Source organism: Aedes albopictus, chromosome 3, assembly GCF_035046485.1.
Source record: "Aedes albopictus strain Foshan chromosome 3, AalbF5, whole genome shotgun sequence".
Lineage (NCBI taxonomy): Eukaryota > Metazoa > Arthropoda > Insecta > Diptera > Culicidae > Aedes > Aedes albopictus.
This window is the reverse complement of record NC_085138.1, coordinates 179,525,528-179,546,499: the sequence shown is the minus strand read 5'-3', so window position 1 is coordinate 179,546,499 and position 20,972 is coordinate 179,525,528. Positions and strand designations below refer to the sequence as shown.

Sequence of the window (20,972 nt, the reverse complement as noted above, 5' to 3'; positions counted from 1 at the left end):
AACACCGTGAATCCCACGGAAGATTTTTCCTTCCTCTTCCTCGGCAGTCGGCACATATTTACATATTTTATCATAATGAAATATGGCTGTCTGTCACCAACAGTGCGATCAAAGAGAAACAAATCACAACAATAGGTGGAGGTTGCATTAGAAATCGTTCGTCCTTCAAAGTGGAAGGATTTATTTGTGAGATAAAATATAAAAAGGATCGTTCGGGTACGCAGCGGCATCAGTTGAGTCCAGATTTTTCCGTTCCGTACAAGTGTAGTGTTCGTATAACATCCAGTCACAATGTCTTCTCTAAGGTATTGCCACAGTTCTAATGTCTGGTGAAGTGCATGTTTGTAAATGGATTCTGAGTGTGAGCATAAGCATATGTGGCAGTTCTAATCGCTACTATAGATTGGCCAGAATAATCTAAATTACTAAAAAAAAAACAATGAATAGAATATGGAAAGGGAGCGAATGTGAATTCTACAGCTGTACTGTGTGAGACGGTTGAATCCTGAATTTCTGAATCTCGACCAGTTATCTCGGAAGGAACATTTGTCAGTAGGGTTGGGATAAGATATGGATCTCGGAGTGATTGTGAATCAAAGTGGAATAATGCGTTATTTAATAATACCTGAAATTCGACCCAAGCAAGTTTTTTTTTGTATTTATTAACAAAACAAAAACAGTTTTACATTTTTACAATTACAGTTCAAATGTTTACCCTACTTCTTAGCAAATATTAAGATAACTACCAAAACAATGCACAGTGGCGGGCCTCCATACAAAGGTCGGATAAAACCTCAAATGTTAACCGAAATGGCGAAAATTCACAAGTTATGATGATTTTAGTGCCCTAAACCTGTTTCTGATATGGAACTTTTCATATATTTTGATTTAACTATATTAGGGTGGTTCAAAATTTTGAAATCTGCTGATTATGGGAGGCATGTAAAAAGTTATCGATATTAAGCTAACACAATGCGTTTTTTGAACGCAGATTTTGATCAACCTTTTGATTTGAGGGTTCTTATATCATGTATTGGCATTGAAATTACCTATAAATGTGTATTTTTTGCTGTTAGAGTGGTCCAAAATCTTTAAAACTACATAAATCGTTAGAAAAATTCGATTACCTACGTTTTCTGCCAATAGATCGGATCAATTCAGATATACTCTATTCTCAGGGACCCTCTATTGACCACGTGACGTTTTACGGTGGGTACACGGAGGTGAATTAACAATTTAAAATGGGTTCAGATAGTCTCATATAGTGAACTGTGTAAAATTTGAACTACTTTTTATAAATCTCGTTTCAACGACTTCATATATGCTCTTCCGAGTTTGGGTTGTACATGTTGTAATGTACATTCAGCTCTGTCAGGTCCAGAGGCACGTTCTCCTCCTTTTGGGAAATTTTTGCCATATTGAAGGGAGTTGTTGATGAACGATCATAAGAGATCGGTAATCATATTGATGAACAGTTAATATTGAATATAGTTGAATGGAAGAAACGGTCAGTTTAACAAAACCAACGAGCAATTGTTTGTAGTTATTGTTACATGTTTTCCACGATTGTTTTTCGTCTTCATTTTAAGGATCAAAAAGTTAGTTGTATTTGGTGGTCTTTAATAATGCGGGATGAAGGTAGCGTTAAGTAAATAAAGGCTTTATCATTCTTAACCATCACTCCCCTTCTCTACAGCTCACTCTTTATAACTGGAGCACCCATCGTCTTGTGTTTTTCTGTCGAAAAATTAAATAATTCAAAAAAATATATTAAATACATTAAAAAAAATGTTATAGCTGTGGCCATCCAGTTATCAAACACCCCCACCCCCTACCCTTATGACCGCGTGACTTAGCGAAGGTCTCTTACTAGAATGAGGATTACACTATATTGTTAGTATTCTGAAGTCAATTGAAATTATTTTAAGATTAGTAAACTTCAAACAATATCACTTCCTCTACAACCATGTGGCTCCATTGTGACATAAATAGAAAAAAAAAATTCGCGCTTAGCGCAAAAATGCGCAAACAGTGACCTATATAGCCAAAAACTAGACAAAATTGCGCGTCAGATCCGGGATACGACGTTGTTTGCTGATGTTTCCTTAACAAGTACTGAATCTCTTTAATACGAAGTTTTTCTTCAAAATTACATAAAAGACATAATTTTTGCATGTTGTAAAAACATAATAGTTTTGTGATTGAATTCCAAACAAACACTGAAATGGCATGGCCATTCATACCCAAAAACACCAATAATATTGTCACATTATTCAAATCTTTCTAAGTTTTACAACGAGGTCATGAAGAAAGCTCATAAAATAAAGACAATAAATCCTAGTGAAGTACCACACAAAACCTCAACTTCGAAAAAATCTACAAGACTCAAGTTTTGACCAAATGATTTAAAAATTTGGGGTTTTCTTAGTTGAAATATCTATATTGTAAGAAAAATATTAGAAAAATAAAAAATTGAAGTCGATTTTTAAGGTTTTGTCCGGCCTCTGGCCACTGTGCAATGGTTGAAAAAAACTTCTATTTTCACACCTCATTCACGGATTTCTTTTTTAATTACATACAAACTTGGTAATGGATACCGTTTTAAATTGAAATAAATTGTCCGAACTGCTAACCATAAAGCCGCTTTTTCATTTTCTTTAGAATCATCTATCTCGTAATGTAGAATATCTTCTAGGTTACTCAATTTAATTTTATACTGTTTTAATATGATGTTTTTTGTGCAGTTTGAGATAATCTCAGCTGAAGCGCATAGTTCTAATCTATGTTGATTACTATCAGAAAGAGAACACTGGTCACATACGCTATTATCAATCCTTCTAATATTATATGCCACGAGTTTCTCCTTGTTGGATATTATATTATTCCAAAATGCAAAGCATGTAGATTTGTCTTCAGAGCAAATGAAATTATAGTTAAGGTTTTTCCAAACAATGCCCCATTGAATGGTAGGTAATCAAATCTTACTGCTGGAATAATGTTTTTCTGTGAAATGTAGTATCTGTAAATTGAAGCTGTAGTACTTATATCAGACATTTCTTTTATCTTTTTTGTTTCAACGATCAATTCTTTAAACGCGAGTGGTAAATTTTGTGTTTTCAAGTTTTTAATGATGTATTCTTCGGATGAATTGGGAATTCCCCAGTCTAATGCATTTTTAATAAACAGAGCTCTTGTTTTTGATTCTGGATCTACTAGCCGTAGTCCATCCTGGTCATAGTCTAAGTAAAGTTGTTCTCTGTTGGTTTTAAATATAAAACCTGACCAGAAAATTTTTCCGATACAGGACTTAATTTCTGCAATGTGCCTTTTTGTGGGCGGAAGCACCTGCGCTAAGTACCAAAATTTAGACAACACAAAGGCATTGATAAACCAACTTTTTTCCCATAAATTTAGGTTTCGAATACCGTGTACCTGCAATATTCGCTTCACATTTTGTATTATCCTATCATAATTATTATTGATAACGCTGGCTACTTTAGATGAAAACTGAACTCCTAATATTTTAAGGCAATTTACCTCTGGAATCTGTTGTGGGCCTAAAACGCATCTGTTAAATCTCATGTACGCGGATTTATCAACATTTACTTTAATTTTCCCAAACGATTCGAAGGAGTGTAAAATTTGTATAAGCAAATCGAACTCTTCATCGTTTTTGATAAAAATATTTATGTCATCTGCATAAGCAATTGTTTTGATGAACATATCGTAGATAAGGACACCTGAAACGCTATTGTTAATTTTACAAAGAAGTGGTTCAACGTATAATACAAATAATAACATGCTTAGCGGGCATCCTTGCCTGACTGAGCAATTAATTTTAATGTCGTTAGTTAAAAACTCATTAAATTGAATTTTTGAGTATGCATTTCTGTACAAATTTTGAATACACTTGATCAACATTTCCGGTAAATTAAATTTTTTCAACACTTTCCAAAAATAATTATGATCAACTTTGTCAAAAGCTTTCTGTAAATCTACGCTAACCAAGGCACCTTTAAACCTTAATGTGTCATTTGAGCGAAGCAGAATCCTACGAATATCTTTAAGATTGTCTGCACATGATTTCTGTGGTAAGCACGCTGTCTGACCTGCACTTAATAAATCCTCCAAGAAGGGTGATATGCGATTAGCTATGATCTTGGTAAACAATTTAGTCACAATTCAAAAGACTAATAGGCCTGTAGTTTTCTAAATGATGTTTACTGCCTCTTTTGTGAATAAGAGTGATTACATCGGCTGAAAACTCTCTGGGAGGGCGTTCAGCTCCAACAAGATAATCATTGAATATTTTAATCAATTCTTCTTTAACGATTTCGAATTTTTTTATATAAAATTCATAGTTCAACCCGTCTGGTCCTGGACTTTTCTTTTTCTTACAAGATTTTAGTGTATTGAATATTTCCTCTTCTGTTATGGGTCGAATCAAAAGCCTTTGCTGCTCAGCTGTTAAACTTTTCCTAACATGGTTTAAGGGGTCATCTTCTAAGTTAAGGGGTGTATTGACAATGTTTTCTATTTCGAACTGCGTTGAAAAATAATCAAAAATAATCTGTTTTAATCTAACTACATCACCTGTGATTACATTCCTATCAACAAGCCTTATATTTCCTGCTTTAGAGTATCTCTGTATTTGGGAAGAAACTTGGAAAATGCTTATGTTTTCCTTTTGAGCCATTGAGTAGTCTGGAACTGTACTGCAAAAATATTTCATTCTCTCGTTTTCTATCTCCATTAACCTTGACTTGACAATTTTCATATCCCTAAGAACATCTTCTCCACGACATCGTCTATTGTGTAAATCATTTAAAACTGAATAAAAATATGATTTTTCCTTGCTTATCTGTTGATTTCTTGACCAGTTCTCGGATTTAAAGAATTGTTTCGTTTTATTTTTGTATACACAATTCCACCAATTATCTCTACTAGCGCAATACGACGAAAAGGTTTTCCAAGAATTATATTTACCGGCAAAATTATCTAAAACACTGTTGTCGTTTAAAATTGCAGAGTTTATTTTCCAATAACCCCTACCTTTTGTAGGGAGATTGTTTGAGTCCACCTTAACTTTCAATATCCCTTTCGTGACGAACCAGCACAATTGTGCTGTTCAGCGGTAGCAGTTTTGCATATTTTTATCATCTGTTAAGACTTTGTTTTATGTTATGTAAACTGTTTCAATAATTCAGCCATTACTTATACTTGTTTATGTGAAAGTAAACTTTTGTTTACGTTGCCTGTGTGATTTGCCACCACAAGGTAAACAAAAAGTGGACAAAAACCGTAAAACATGAAAAAGTTTTGTCTGTCGCATAATTTTTATTAACGATTTGTCTATGTAGTCAAAGCTAGAAATCGAAAGATAAAGAGTAGTTCTTTCAAATGAGGTAAAATAATTGTTGTTTTGTTGGGAATTCTTAGAGTTCTGGAGAGCCAAAGTTGAGCTATTTGTATGGAAATGTCATTTTTTTACGCTCCGTCACGAAACGGATATAACCGCGCAATGATCAGAAAATGGAACTGTTAATGTTTCCGCATCAAGAACTGATGCGACAAATTCAGTAGAACCATAAAAACGATCTAACCGAGATGCTGATCCAGATCTAAAAAATGTAAATTGATTTTTCTTCGATTCTTTCGTAACGTCTTTCCATTGAAAGGATTCCACCAAGCGTCTGAGACCAGCTGAGTCGTTAAAAACTCCCGAACAATCCGACCGTTCGAGGACACAATTGAAGTCCCCACCAAGAACCGAATAAGATACTCCAGATTCGCTCAAATGGACAGCCAAATTGTTAATAAAAAGCTCATCTCGTTCTTTTTTTCTGTTTGTGCCAGAGTAAGCGTATATGTTTATGTAGTTGATTCTGTTAATCACGATTGATGATATTCTACCATTTGGATCAAGAATAATGTTATCAAATTCGAACAATTTCCGCAGAAGGATACCAATACCCATACCGTGTTCATTAATATTGACTACAGCAAAATGAGATGGGTTGAAAAGAGAAGTTTTCGTAGCAAAGCTCCTGTAGGAATACTAAATCTATGTCTCGGTTCCAGATAAAATCTCTTAATAAATTTTGATTATTTGTTGTTTTTGTACTGTTGAAATTAATTGTAGCTATCTTCAAAACATGATTCATTTTGGAATTGTATCTAGCATAGATAGTGATCTATCTCAAAAAACTAACAGACTCCTTTCGAAGCCTGAGAGGTTCAACAAGGAAAAAAAACAAAGAAAATATATATAAAATTGATAGTAATCTATCCCAAAAAACTAACAGACCCCTTTCGAGGTCTGAGAGGTTCGTCAATAAATTGAACAATTCGAAAAAACTAACAGGCTTCTTTTGAAACCTGAGAGGTTACACAACAAATAAAAAAACTGTGACTTTTTCACTTTAAACGCTATTCTCCCGTTTTTCACTACCCTCAATAATAATTTTCTTAGATCTACCCCTTGTTAGGATTCCTTGGCTCATTGCAATGCCAAAAGGCTGCCTTGCAATTGTCTGTACTTCCCCTTTATCCGAGTCTGGTGACGTTTCGGATGCTGACCTGCTATCTTTCTTTCACAACGCACGTCCGCGTTTCTTGTTCTTCCCTACCATCTGAAACTCACCACCTAAGTCCCTATCGCTCATCTCTACCGCAGAGTGGTCGACGGACTCATCCGATACTTTATCACCACTACTAGCTACTTCAGTATGTTCAGCTATCGCTCCCGACTCAACACACCGGTCGCTCGTTGAGCAACTACCCACGCCATCAATACATACACTGTCCGATTTCGGTATACCACTCGCTTCAGTAGCACTCACCATGCTACTCGTTTTACCTGAAGGCTCCCCATAATTCGACGATAGAAGCTTATTCAAAACGACCATGCCTCCACTGTTTTCTGGAACTTTTGTCTTCATCGGCCGACCCTGCCATCGTCCAGATGTGATTTCGCTGAACGTTGGTACTGGAGCGTCGACCATCGCACACGTGGTTTCCGATGCTGAGTTGGTCACATCGAGCCTCTGGTTGATGTTCACACGCTTAGGACAGTTCACTTTACGGTGTTCTGTGCTGCCACATAGGAAGCACTTGTTTTGCAATCCTTCGTAGAGCTTGGAAGTTTCGCACGTGCAGTGTCGCTGGAATGTCGCTTTTGATTTCCATATGAACACCTCGCACTGACGTCCATATGGGAAATCCCGTCTCTGCTCCATACTTTTTCCTGACCATCCTTTGTATAACACCATACTTGGACAGCACCGATGAAATTTCTCTGTCGGCAATCTCCGGAGGGAGATTGAAAATCCGGACATATCTGAACACGATAGACGCAGCAGAAAACGTTACCCTTGTCGACTCGTACTTGCTGTAATCAAAATCCATAGCAGATGGGAGACGCAGCAGAGCGACCTTGAGATGTTCCTCTGTCTTGAACTTAATGAACAAACAGTTCTCCCTAGGATCCTTGTACATCGAGAGCAGATGTGCCGGACTCAAGCTCATCTTAACTTTCATGAAATGGAAAATTTCATGATCGGTTGGTTCCTTCTTTCCAGGTCCGAAGTAAACTCGCATGGAATTTGCACGAGCTTCCTCCATATTGCTTCTCTTTCCGTTTTTTTTTCCGATTTATACGAATATATCGCCTATTGTTCAACTGAACAAAAGGGGGTTTTGGTTATCAGTAGCCTCAGCTACACAGCAGTTTTAGAGCACTTCGCTAGAGACACTATCGACCGACTCGCTCGAAGTCTAAACACGAACTGCAGTTCAAATGACTCGCGAAAAAGAATCTTTCGCATCGAAAGTTCTATGGTCTCAAAATTATTTTCGAAAGATTCATAACTGCATATGACAGAATCATTGACCTTGTTTCATCCAGTGACTTTTACAAAGAAATCAAAATTATTACAAAATAATTATTACTTATGGGTTTCGACTTATTTCTGTCCACAGTTTTAGTAATATTAGTCATCGTTTATACTGGCTACTCCTTAATCTGCAGGTATTGCAGGTTGCAATACTTTTTGTTTACCGTGTTCTTCCAACCTTAACAACATTATTGACCTTCTGGAAGCTGAGTTTTGATCCAAAAATCTATACTACTATAGCGGACCTCAGTTGTCGAAACTATACTCATTATAATAACTCTTTAGTTTACAAGAGGTTGGTGATTCGTACTTGGCTCTATAAACTTACTGTTCATAACAACAGCAATTTGTTCCAGTTGTAGAATTTTAAGGATATTTGGATGGCCCTGAATATTATATAACTACATGTACTTTCCTTAAAAGTCAGACCTGGATGTCCTCTTCTGTATGTAGGAGTCGTCTTAATTCGACTCGGTCCAAGACTGTGCGTCGTAAGTCCCGCACTTTGCGAAAGGTCCACAAATCGTCCTCCACTTGACTGACCCAACTACTTAGCTCACTGTGCACCAAGGATGGGAACACTCACTTGCAAACAGTTACACTCACTTACTATTTTCTCAGCTCAGAAGCGTGCAAACAAGAAACAATGTATGGACGACATTTGCATTGTGGTTTTGTCTAAAACTTTGCCGAATAGAATAGGGGTCGCAAACTCATATCGAAGTCGTGAGGGAGCTGCGAAGGCAACTCTCCACGAGGTGAATGTAAATTACACTCACCTCGTGGAAAGTCCCATTTACAACTCTGTCATGACTTTGGTATGCATGTGCGACCCCTACTCTATTCGGAAAAGTTTTAGACAAAACCACAATGCAAAAGTCGTCCATACATCGTTTCTTGATTGCACGCTTCTGAGCTAAGAAAATAGCAAGTGAGTGTAACTCTTTGAAATTGAGTGTTCCCATCCCTGCTGTGCACTACGTCTTCTTGTACCGGTCGGATTGCTCTCGAGGATCATTTCTAGACTAACATTTGAAAAGGGCGGAACAACCATTGCGAATTCTCACTTGTTCCGTTTCTCCTAGGCGTATTTCAAAATTTTTATGCAAACTTTTCCCGTTAACAGACAGAGGGGAGTCAGATCTATCTGTTACTGGTAAAAGATTTCATGAATAAGGGGGGGTAAGCCTAGGAGGGACGGGAGAAGCAGAAATTCTAAATGGCTGTTACGCCCTTTTCAAATGTTGGTCTAGATTTCAATCGTGTTGCTATCCAACATCCTGATGACGTGACCTGCCCACCGTAGCTTCTCGATTTTCGCGGTGTGGACGATGGTTAGTTATCTCAGCAGCTGATACAGCTCGTGGTTCGCAACACCTTCCGTTCGAAAACTCCAAGGGCGCGTTGGTCCTCTGAAGGTAGAGTCCGTGTTTCGCGCCCATAAAGGACTATTTCATCACCGTCGGTATAGATTCAGGGTGGCAAGCGCGTTATATCCTCCCTAGTGTCGTTTTCCATGATGTACTTGCCAAAATATTTGGTCCTACGATTCATTCAGGGACTCCTCCAAGAATTCTCTAGGAATACCTCCATCAATTCTTCCAGGGATTTGTTTAGGTATTCTTTTAAGGATTCCTCGAAATATTTTCTCAATGATCCTCTCTTAGGATTTCTCCAGGCAGTCCTGATAGTTTACCACTAAAAATTCTTACTATGATACTTCTCGGAATTTTTTTTGGCATAATTCATAATTCACATAGACTACGCTCCATACAAATTTTAAAAATAGTGTATGGACGAAAGTCTACGAGGAGGGACGGAGGCGGTCTGAGATGGCCAAAATTTGGTCTACGTGGTTCAAGAACAGCCCCTTTAGAAATTCCTCTAGAAATTTCTAAAGAGATTCCTTCAGGAAACCCTGATGAGAATATTCAAGACAATCTTTCTGGCATCCTTCCAGAAGTTCCTCCTAATCTAATCTAATCTAATCTAATCTAATACAAACGCAGCCAGTACGAGAAAGCATCCTGGAAAGTAATCGGGTTAGATCACGCCCAATTACCTTTCTTGTCAATATTGAAGCTTGCAGCATATCAAAGATATGATACAAGCGTCAAAGCGGCCAGGCCTACTGCGTTGCATTAACCGCAGAGATGATTCTTCGAAATACCTCGAGTTTTGAACAGTTGTTCCTTCGTCGAAGCATTTCTCGAATCTACAGGGGAGGATGGATGCGTGGACATACCGTACCAAACGCTCCAGATAAATGTGGTTAAACATGGTTGAAATATTGTATGTAAATATAATAAAATGGAATGTCATATAATGAATATTGGAAAGGTCTCACCCATTTATTGAGTAGCTTTTGTTGTTCAATGTAGATCCTCCGGTTTGTATAATCAGCTTCCTCGCATAGTGTCATTTTGGACAACACTACCGCTAGTCATCACCAAATCAGAATTGTGGCAACATTCCCCAATCCGCACAATGGCATCACCAAAATCTTGTGAAAAACACAGCTTTTATCGCTATTGTTACTGATTGTAACCCGAAACGCGAAAATGGAGACGAATGCCGGCACCCCGATAGAAAAACTGAATTTGTAAAATCTTGGATCGTGCACCGATTGCACCCTCTTTGCTAACACTTTTCATATGTGAAAAACTCCCGGATGGCGTAGCGGCACAAAAGCGAACGAGGCTTTTAAAAATGTAGCCGCACGTGACACAGCAACCATCTGCAAGCTTGCAAGTGAGATGCTAATCACTCAGAACTCTAAAACGTCTGAAATTAATAAACCGATCGCAAGTCTTACATAACACTTGAACACAGTCACTTGCCACTAGGCCAACGAGCATTAAATTTTATCTTTGATGTACCACTATCAACAGAAATGCACCAAGAATCACGCCGATCAAACCGAAAAAGTTGCCGGATGGCGTAGCACCGCCAGCCGATTCACAATTCCGCCGAACGCGTAACCGAGAAAAACCATCTGGCATCCTTCCAGAAGTTCCTCCGGTCATTTTTTCAGGAATTCTTTCAGACGTTTTATCCAGGGATTCCCCAGAAACTCCTCATGAGATTTCTCTAGAAGCTCCTATTGACCTTCATCCGGGAATCCTAGCTGCATGGGATACCTCAAGCAACCTCAGCTGTGATGCTTCCAGCAATTTCTCCTAGAACTCCAGAAATTTTAATTGTGGTACATTCAGGAATTCTACTAGGGATTAGTCTTCATGCATTCTTGCTGGGATTCTTCCGGACAATCTTCTTGGGATTTTTCCAGAAATCCCTTCGTTGATTCTTCAAGGACTTTCTTGAGGACTTCCTCTTGAGATTTCTTTAAAATGTTCTTCCAGAAATTTCTCCTGAGATATCTCCAAGAATTCCTATTGGCCTTTCTCCATGAATTCCCGCTGAGATTCCTCTAGAAATTCCCATTTGAACTCGTCCAGAAATTCTAGCTGTGCAGACTTATTTGCTGCAATACTTTCGGGAAACATTCCTGAGATTCCTCCTAATATGCCTCCAGGGTTTCTATCAGGATTCATGGATTTTGAAGGTATTTCAGGAATTTTAGGAATTTCACCTGAAATTTCTTCAAGAACTCGTGATGGGAGCATTTAAAACAATCTTCCACGGATTAAATCAGGAGCTCCGGTTATTTCTTCAGGAACATCTTCGGAGATTTTATCCAGGAATTCCAGCTGGGATCTGTTAAGCAATTGAAGCTGTGGTTCTACCAGAAATTCCTCCTACTCCTCCAGAAATTTTTACTGTAATATTTTCTGGAATTATTTTAGGGATTTCCCCAAAGATTTCTTTAGAGATTTATCGTGGATTTTTTCAGCAAAGTTTGCTGGAATTATTCATGGCAATATTTTGGACATTCTATTAGAAGTTCCTCCAGTGAATCCTCTAGGAATTTCTTCAGAGATTTTTCTTCAATTATTTCTCATGGAATTTATCCAGGAGCTCCTCGTGACCTTCTTCTAGAAATTCCGGCTGTGATACCTCAAGCAAATATTCTAGTGGTTCTTCCAGCTGTTTTTGCTAGGACTCCTCCAAAATTTCTAACTGTGATACTTTTAAAATTCTGCTAGGGATTCTTCTTGAGCTTTTTCCTGGCTTTTTGCAGGGATTCTTCCACGCGATCTTTCCGAAACTCTGCTGAAATTTCTTCAGTTGTTCTTCTAGGGATTTCTTCAAGGACTCATCCAGTAAATCTTCTACAGATTTTATCCAAAGATTCCTCCACAAATTCTTTATGGAATACTTAAAGAAATTCCTTTTGGCCTTCCTGCAAAGATTGCTTAAACAACTCTTCCTGCCATTCTTCCTCTAGATATTCTAACTGTGGCACCTCCAGGAATCTTAGTGATTTCTTTAGGAATTTATCGTGGCATTCTTGCAAAAATTCTTCCGGAAAATCTTCCTGAGATTCTTTTAGAAATTCCTCATGTGATACCTTCAGGGCCTTCTTTATGGTCAGAATTCGTGGGCTTCGTGGCCGTGCGGCCAAAGACGTCAGTCATCTAGGCGTTTCGTATGCCTCGGAGTGTTGGTTCGATTCCCGCTCCGGTCGGGGAAAACTTTCCGTCAAACGGAAAAAAATCCACTGGGTGTTATGTGTGTTTTCCGTTGTCTAATGCAAATGCTTGTTCAGTCTGTACAACCTCTGGTTGAAGACGGTGTAGTGTCTTTTTAATACGTCAACTGGTTCTTTCAGGGACTTCTAGAGTTATTCCTCCAGGTATTTCTTCAAGGAATGTTTCTTCGGATTCCTCCAGGCATTTCTTATGGTGTTTCTCTAGAAATTCCTATATAGTTTTCCAAGCAATTCCCAGGATTTTTGCTGAAATTTGTACAGTGATACATCCCAGAATCCTTCTAGGAATTATGCGAGGAATTATCGAGGAATTCCTTCCACAAATTTCTTGCAGGGATGATTCACGGAAATCTTTCTAGAATTCTTCCAGATGTTCCTTCGGTGTTTCCTCCAACACTTTTATCCTGGGATTTTTTTTTTCGAGGATTCCTCCAGGAACTCTTTTTGACCTTAAGGCCGGACGTGACGGTGGTTGGATCGTCCGCCATTGCTCTGTTGTTAGTAAGATGCAAATCTCAACGTCTACTTCATATTATTGGCTAGAAATTTGATCATTCATTTGCTCACTTGAGGTGCACAATCGACTAAAGTTTCAGCTACGTCAGTGCAGTGGATATTGATATTTGCATCTTCAAAATTGTGAGGCAAATTGTTAGAAATAGAAGGAAGATAGGAAAAATTACACGTCGTCCCGTGAGGCCTTAAGGCGAAACTGGAAGCATTTCATCACTTTTTGGTTTTTGATTTTTTATTGAATAATGAAGCAATATTTTCAAAATCGGTTTTTGTGCACATGTAGAGTATGGATCAAGATATCTTCTGATTTTTTTGTAGTGGAAAATGTTTTTCGTTTTTGCGGAAACCATTTTTGAACAAAATTCCACAAAAAAATGGTTTCTGCAAAAATGGAAAACATTTTCCACCTCAAAAAAATTCAGAAGATCCATACACTACATGTGTACGAAAACCGATTTTGAAAATATTGCTTCGTTATTTAATAAGAAATCAAAAAACCGAAAAAATGACAAAATGCTTCCAGTTTCGCCTTAATCCAGGAGCTCATGCTGGAATTCCATAAGCGATTCCTGCTGTGATTTTTTAGGAATGTCGTCTAAGACTCCTCCAAAAAGAAACTATTACTGTGATACCTGTAGGAATCCCTCTAGGTATTTCACCTGACATTCTTGCTGGGATTCTTCCAGGCAGTCTTCATAGGATACTGCCAGAAATGCTTTTGGCGACTCTTCCAGGATTTTTCTAAAGACTCATCCAGGAAATCCTCTAGAGATTGTATCCACATGAATTTCTCATGGAATTCCTCTTGGAACTCCTTCCTTGGCCTCCTAGGATTTCCAGTAGAAGGAATCCTAGTTGAAATCTCTACAAAAATCCCTAAAAGAATTTCTGGATATTGCAATCTCTAGTGAAATTACATCAGAAATGCCTGGAGGAATTCCAAAAGAAGTTCCTTGAATATGTACCAGGAACAGAGTGTAAAAAATCGAATCTCCAAAGTGAAGATTGACATTCTCATTTTTTCATTTGTGTTTCGTCACATTCATTGTCGGATGAATGATCTTTTTTAATGTAGGCTCAGTGTACCAGTTATGGCTATAGTACCTCAAATTTGCCATAGTTGATTTTAAACTTTTAACGATGCAAATCATCAAGAAAAAATATGTGAACAATAGATCACGTTCATAAATAATGATTGCACTCATTCAAATTTCACATTTTGCTCAAATTATGATAGAAATAAATCATTTTCCTTAAAATTTCGGCTTCTTTGCACCCTATTTCGCCATAGTGTACCAGTTATGGCAAATCCCATAAGGAATACATGTAAATAGTGCGAAGTATAACCGAAATTAAAAAGTATGTCCATAACTGGTACAGGGTTCCTATCATTGGCACACGCCGTAATAAATAGTAAAAGTGGGTTTGGCTCAGATTTTATATTTTTCCTGTAAAGTATGAAAACAAATCTTTCATTTGACATATCGACGACATTCATCGGTCTTCTTCTTATTTTTGTAGAAATAGTTTTCCTTAGGTAGTGCGATAACTGGTACAGGCACCCTAATTCTCTTATATCTGCTTGCTGCCGTATCATAGCAGTTCAACTGCTAAATTGCTCTATGTTAGCAGTAAATATGCCACCCAAAATCTGACAGCTGTTATGTAGCATTTTAAATGCACGATATTTTTTTGGTGAACAAGCATCACAACTGCTGCTTTATTGTCATAAAACTGCCAAGAGAAATGAATGATGCTAAAACAGCGCACGCATTTCAATTCTTCAATAAATGTGCCGCGGCTATTGGAGCCATTATCTTTCATATGTCCTATCATTTATTGAGTTACGAAGCAAATCAATGGGAGAACAGATATTTTTTAACTAAAATCCAAGGTTGGCACTTGTCCGAGCCGTTGTCTGGGTCAACGAAATAATTGCCGGTGTGGTACTTAAGCCTTAAATAGATCAAAAAATCAACGCACATTATCGGATCATCTATAGTTTATCCTGTAGCGCGGCACAGCACCGTCATCAACCCGAGGAACGAGGGATTGAATCCTATTTTCAGCGGGATCAGCAAAAAACAACAACCCCAAAAGTTGCAAAGCAGAGCGAAAGAAAAATGAGAAGATAAAGGGAAGAATATCCCGAGCAGAAAGGCATACCTTACAAATTCCGTGCAAAGAGCAACCTGTGGTCTAATACCTCAAGTTGGTATTACTATATTATTCTACGCAATGTTATGAGCTTAATTTAATAGCAAGAAATGTTATTACTTTGTTATTTCATATCTTCTGGATAACAAATAGAGCACTTGAAATTTATGGTATGTATTCGTTATTGAAATAACTAGATTTGTTATTTTTCAGGTGTTATTTAGACAAAATTATGGTATTCATTTTTGTTATTTTGCCTCTTATGTCCACCTAATGAAGGGCATATCGAGGTATAATGTTATTTAAGATTAATACCTCGATATATTATTTTGTTGCTATCCTTTTCTGCTCGGGATGTAGTTGCTGAAATGAGCAGGGGATAACATTTTTGTTTTGTTTCCAAAAATTTGAGGGATAGGAAAAATAAGCATTAAATCAGCTGTATATTGGGCCAAAACCTTAATTAGCACTAATGGCGCATATCGAATCAAAAGTTTGGGGTCACCTCTTAAAACATGTAATTTGTTTAGGTCCATATCTCAACCAATTTGCATCCGATTTCAAAACCCTAGGTCTCATTCAGAAGATAATAAGTCAAAGAAACTTTGAACATGATTCAAATGAAAGTTTTACAAAATTATTTGTATATAAACTTAAGCTAAAGTTGCCAAATTTTCTAAAAAATGAATATGAACTTACGGCAGTGTCGCTGGAAATTAGGTCGACCAAATTAAGGTGAGAGCGGTAATATAACCTATTTTCTCTTAGTTTTCGATTGCTTTTTACCGAACTTGACTAAAAAAATCTAGGAAAAAAGTAATAAAGTAAATTAACTCTAGATGTCATCGACCAAAAGTTTGGGGTCACCCCTCAATATGATGTATGTATCAGCCAAAAGCTTGGGGTCACTATCGTTAAACATGGAAAAGTTATTTGGTGATATCTTCGTCATCAATAGTTCAATTTTAAATCTTTTCAAAGATAATCTTTCATTTCAAAGATAATTGATTAAATTTACGTTTGATGTCTTTAATTTAACGTATTCAATGATTTTTGTATATAAAAATGTTATGTAAAGTTAACACATTTCACTACATTTCAAAAAATGAGGCAATTTTACGCTAAGTTTTAGTATGTAAATTTTAACAAATATGTGTAGTTCAATGTCGATGCAGATAGTACCATATATTATGTTTCAAAAAAGCCAAGAAAAATTAAAATTGAATGAAAGATGACAAAGAAATAACAAATAACTTTTCCATGTTTTACGATAGTGACCCCAAACTTTTGGCCGATGACATCAAGAGTTAATTTATTTAATTACTTTTTTCCTAGATTTTTTAGCCAAATTCTGTAAAAAGCAGTTGAAAGCTAATAGAAAATAGGTTATGTTGTCGCTCTCGTCTTAAAATTTGGTCGACCCAATTTCTAGCGACACTGCCGTAAGTTTATATTCATTTTTTAGAAAATTTGGCAACTTTGGATTAAGTTTACATACAAATAATTTTGAAAAACTTTCTCCTAAATCATGTTCAAAGTTACTTTGACTTATTATCTTTCGAATGAGACCTAGGATTTTGAAATCGGACGCAAATTGGTGGAGATATGGGCCTAAAAAATTGACATGTTTTTGAGGGGGTGACCCCAAACTTTTGATCGGGAGTGTAGTTAATATTCCAATTAATTACTACATATACCCAAGTTTTGTGGTGATTGGAAATAAAATTAGCAGTTATTGTTTAATTTGTTTCTAAGTGAAAATTTTCTGTAACAGAAGAATGAATGAATAAGTGAGAAGAAGTCCCGAAGATTTCATAGAGGTAAACAAGTTAGAATTGCTGAAGAAGTCCTTGGAGGAATTGCTGGAATAATCGCAGGAGGTATTGCTTGAGAAATGCCAGTTGGATGGAATTGCTGAGGTAGGCCATAACGAGTTGCTGGAGGAATCCCATGTGGAATTTCTCGAGGTATCCCTGGCTAAAACTTCCAAAGGAATTCCAGGAGGCATCGGCGGAGTAACTTCTGGAAGAATCCCAGACAGATTGCCTTGAATAATCCTACCAAGAATTCCTGAAGAAATTCCCGTAGAAACTACTAGAGCCATCCCTAAAAGAATTCCGAGAAGTATTACAGTAAGAATTTCAAGAGAAATTCTAGGAGGAGTTGCGGGAGGAATCTCTGCATAAATTTTTAGTGTAACTTCATCAGGACTTCTTGGATGAATCCTAAGAGAAATTCTTGTCTCGTTCTTATCTTGAGTATGTAATTTGTTAGAATCCGAAAAAAAATGTGATCAAAGTTCAAAAATCAATTGGTAATGGGCACGTTCAGTGTAGTACTAGAATTGTAGTAATAAGCTGATTTTTTGTATGGTGAGAAGCTAAATTCTCCGTTTCTGCAACAAACTGGCACAAAAAGCATGGGTATTATGATTCCTTGCCTAATTTGATGCTGTTTGAGCAAAACTTTGAGTAACTATGTTGTTTAAATTACAAGAAAGGGAGAAAACAACAAAACAGTCACCCAAAGTTTTGCTCAAACAGCATCAAATTAGGCAAGAAATAATAATACCCACGCTTTTTGCACCATTTCGTTGCAGAAACGGAAAATTTACCTTCTCACCATACAAAAATTCAGCTCATTACTACAAACCTAGTACTTCACTGATTGTGTCCTAATAGCTGGCTAGGTGTGATGGTTAAAGTACCTGGCATTTACGCAAAAGAACTGGTACCTCAAGTCTCACTTCCAAAATATAAGATCTTTCGTCGGCTGGGAAATAAAGTTCTGGAACCCGAGATGACCTATAGTCCTGGGCTGAAAATCCCGGTAATAAAGACAAATTAAAGACCATATATGGTCGTAATTAGAAAATTATGCTTGTTAAAGTGAAAGATACTCATTTTTGTGCAACAATTTATTAGAATGGATATTTGGTGTCGATTATGATGGTCGCTAGAAAAAATCGGATTTAGATTCTTATTATCAAACAACCTGAAATAAATAGATTCCTGCTGATCATCTTGAAACGCATGCATATCGGAGTTTTCTTTCTTTCAGCATTTCATTTGCTGGGCAAATACCTACTACTTACATTTAAACGAAACATAAGCTTTTATCACAGAGAACAGACATCCAAGTCCAGTTTCGAAACTGTGTAAGGAATTTAACGGCCATCTGAAATCGGCAACATAAGTGGCAATAGCGTGGCGCTGCAATCGGTTAATTCTCCATACTAATTTAATTCACCACTTGAAATGTTTCAATTCACCACTGACTGTGGCAATATGGTGTTTGGCGGCGTTAGTGTTGTCATCGTGCATTGGTTTGCAACCTTACTCAAGTAAAGATTCAAATCCTTACCCAACTTTCCGAATGAAATTTGTTCTAGCCTGGATGTCTGTTCTCTGTGCTTTTATTTCGTTTATTCCGATTCCGACAGGCGAGATCGATTCAGCAAGCTCATCGGATTCGCCCTGCTTTGTATGGTGCTGACATCATCGCTCTCGCAAGCACAAGTAACTTTCTCGCGCGACTGGAACGCCGGCAAACGGTCACTAGCGGAAACGGCCCAACCAACGAGCGAATGTGCTACCATATGGCGTACGGTTACGAACCTTTGTGCTGCCGTAACGGTAGGAATCGGAAACAACTTGGCTGGCGCTGCTCTGGACGTGGGACACTTGATTGAAATAACCTTTGATGTGTTTTATTGCTTGCAGAAAAATATTCAACACCTGACGATGTGCGAGGCCAGGGCGTTGATGAAGAATCTGCAGAACGAAGACGGTTCTATGGAAAACAATGGCGGTGGAGGACTTCCGTTATTTGGGAATGGGCATCTTTAAATGGGGGATGGCAAGGCGAGCACGGAAATCTGAAAAGGACATTACAGTTCATCGGAAAAACGAAATGATAATACAATATATGAAGCACTGAATAATTTTGAACCCTGACTGTTTTATACAAGATATCACAGCATTAAAGTGTTCGGGCAAATATTTATTGAATACAGTATTTATTTATTTATTCTATACTACATCAAAGTCAAGATAAAACTGAAACAACCATATTTTTCCATAGGAATAAATTCAATAACTCTGCTCAGAGTAGATGAATTCAAATGAATGTTTGACACAAACTGCAAAAATCTCTACAGTTTCAGATAAGGAGGGCTTCGTTTGCCGCATGATGTTGGAAATCAATCTATCGGACCCGTTTTACCCCGCTCTCACTCTCTTGTTCACCTTTTGGGAAAAATCCTGCAGTGCAAAATAAATGGTTTATCTATATATATAATGAGTTTGAAGTTCCTTTGAGGCAACAAAACTCAAGAACGAATAAACCCATCAGCATGGCTCTTGCACGGTTCGGTTCGTACTCGTGGTGGCTGTGTTTATATGTACAAGAAGTTACGAAAATCAACTAGAAAAGTAAGAAAATTGATAAAGTACTGATTTTTCATGAACTGGGAGGGAAATCAACACGATAGAAAATAAAACCAACCTAGAGTGCGGTGCTATTTTGAGTTCAATAATTGTCAAACCATCACAAGACGGCAAGACAAAGTTTGCCGGGACAGCTAGTTTAATATAATTTTATTCATGTTTGTGTGAAAGCTTCCGTAATTTTTTTTTATCTGTATTAACGAGATTTTTAGCCCTAGGCTAGTTCATCTCGGGACCCACGCTTTACTTCCTTCCGAAGGAAGAACTCACATTTTGCGAGTTTGTCGGGAGTGGGGTTCGATCCCAGGTCCTCAGCGTGATAGTCAAGTGTTCTAACCATCACAACAGGTCCGCTCCACTCCGTAAAATTGAATGGAGCTTGTTTGGCACACCGCACGGCCTTAAAAATTGAAATATATTCAAATAACGTGCGGCGAATGACACCCTCCTTGCCTGAAACTACAGGTATACCTTGATTCAATGGATATTTCGAAGAAATTTTTTCAATTTTATTTTTATTTATTTATTTATTTTATTTATTAATTGCAAAAAAATATAAAAAGTGCATAAAAACTGACTTTTCGATAAAAGGCTAGGAGTTTTTGGCATATATGAGTAATTCTCGCTGAATAACAAACAAACCCATATCTCGCTAGCTTGTTAAGATCGAAATCTTTTCTCTCCAAAAATATATAGGTATATTTGATTAATTCAGATTTTTTAACAATTTTTTAAAACATTATATCTTAATATGTACTTTATAAAACTTTGTTTCATTTTTTGTTGCATATTATACCTAAGGCTTTCATATGCAGCTTTGTGTGAGGTTTTCTATTCAATATGAAAAAATATGAAAAATCTGTATATTATCAGAGTATTATTTAGAAATTAATCATATTTTGACCAACAACAGTACCAAGTGTTTTCAACTTCTTCAAACTTTTTTAATGTAATATTTTTGTACAGGACCTACCATACATCATATGCATAGTAGGTTCTATACATTTTTCGTTCAATTAATGCACTCTTATTAGTGGAAATCGTTTGGCAGGCTATATGTGTAAAATATGGTAAATTTATAAACATCGTCAACTACAAAAGCAGATTTTTCATATTTTTTGTAGTGGAAAAATTAACCCTAATAAGATGGCGTATCAAATGTTCGTGTGTTAGTGTTACCTCAAAAAAGTTTGAAAATATTTCATCCTATATTCTTTGAGAAATAGAGTATTGAAATTTTGTTTAATAAACCATCAAACTTCACTAACAGTTCTATAACTTTAAGAAAACATATTCAATCTCGCTCAAAATTTTACCAATGAAGCTTCAACATATGGTTCATGA

The 20,972-nt window shown here is 37.0% G+C and overlaps 1 protein-coding gene across 1 annotated transcript; it reads left to right on the top strand.

Moving 5' to 3' along the window:
• The first annotated feature begins 223 nt into the window (after nt 1-223).
• LOC109403297 (adipokinetic hormone/corazonin-related peptide) lies at nt 224-19,130 on the top strand. Its single transcript, XM_029862743.2, has 3 exons — nt 224-305; nt 18,623-18,815; nt 18,903-19,130. The coding sequence occupies exons 1-3, from the start codon at nt 292-294 to the stop codon at nt 19,026-19,028; spliced, it is 333 nt and encodes a 110-aa protein (XP_029718603.1). The 5' UTR covers nt 224-291; the 3' UTR covers nt 19,029-19,130.
• The last annotated feature ends 1,842 nt before the right edge of the window (nt 19,131-20,972 follow it).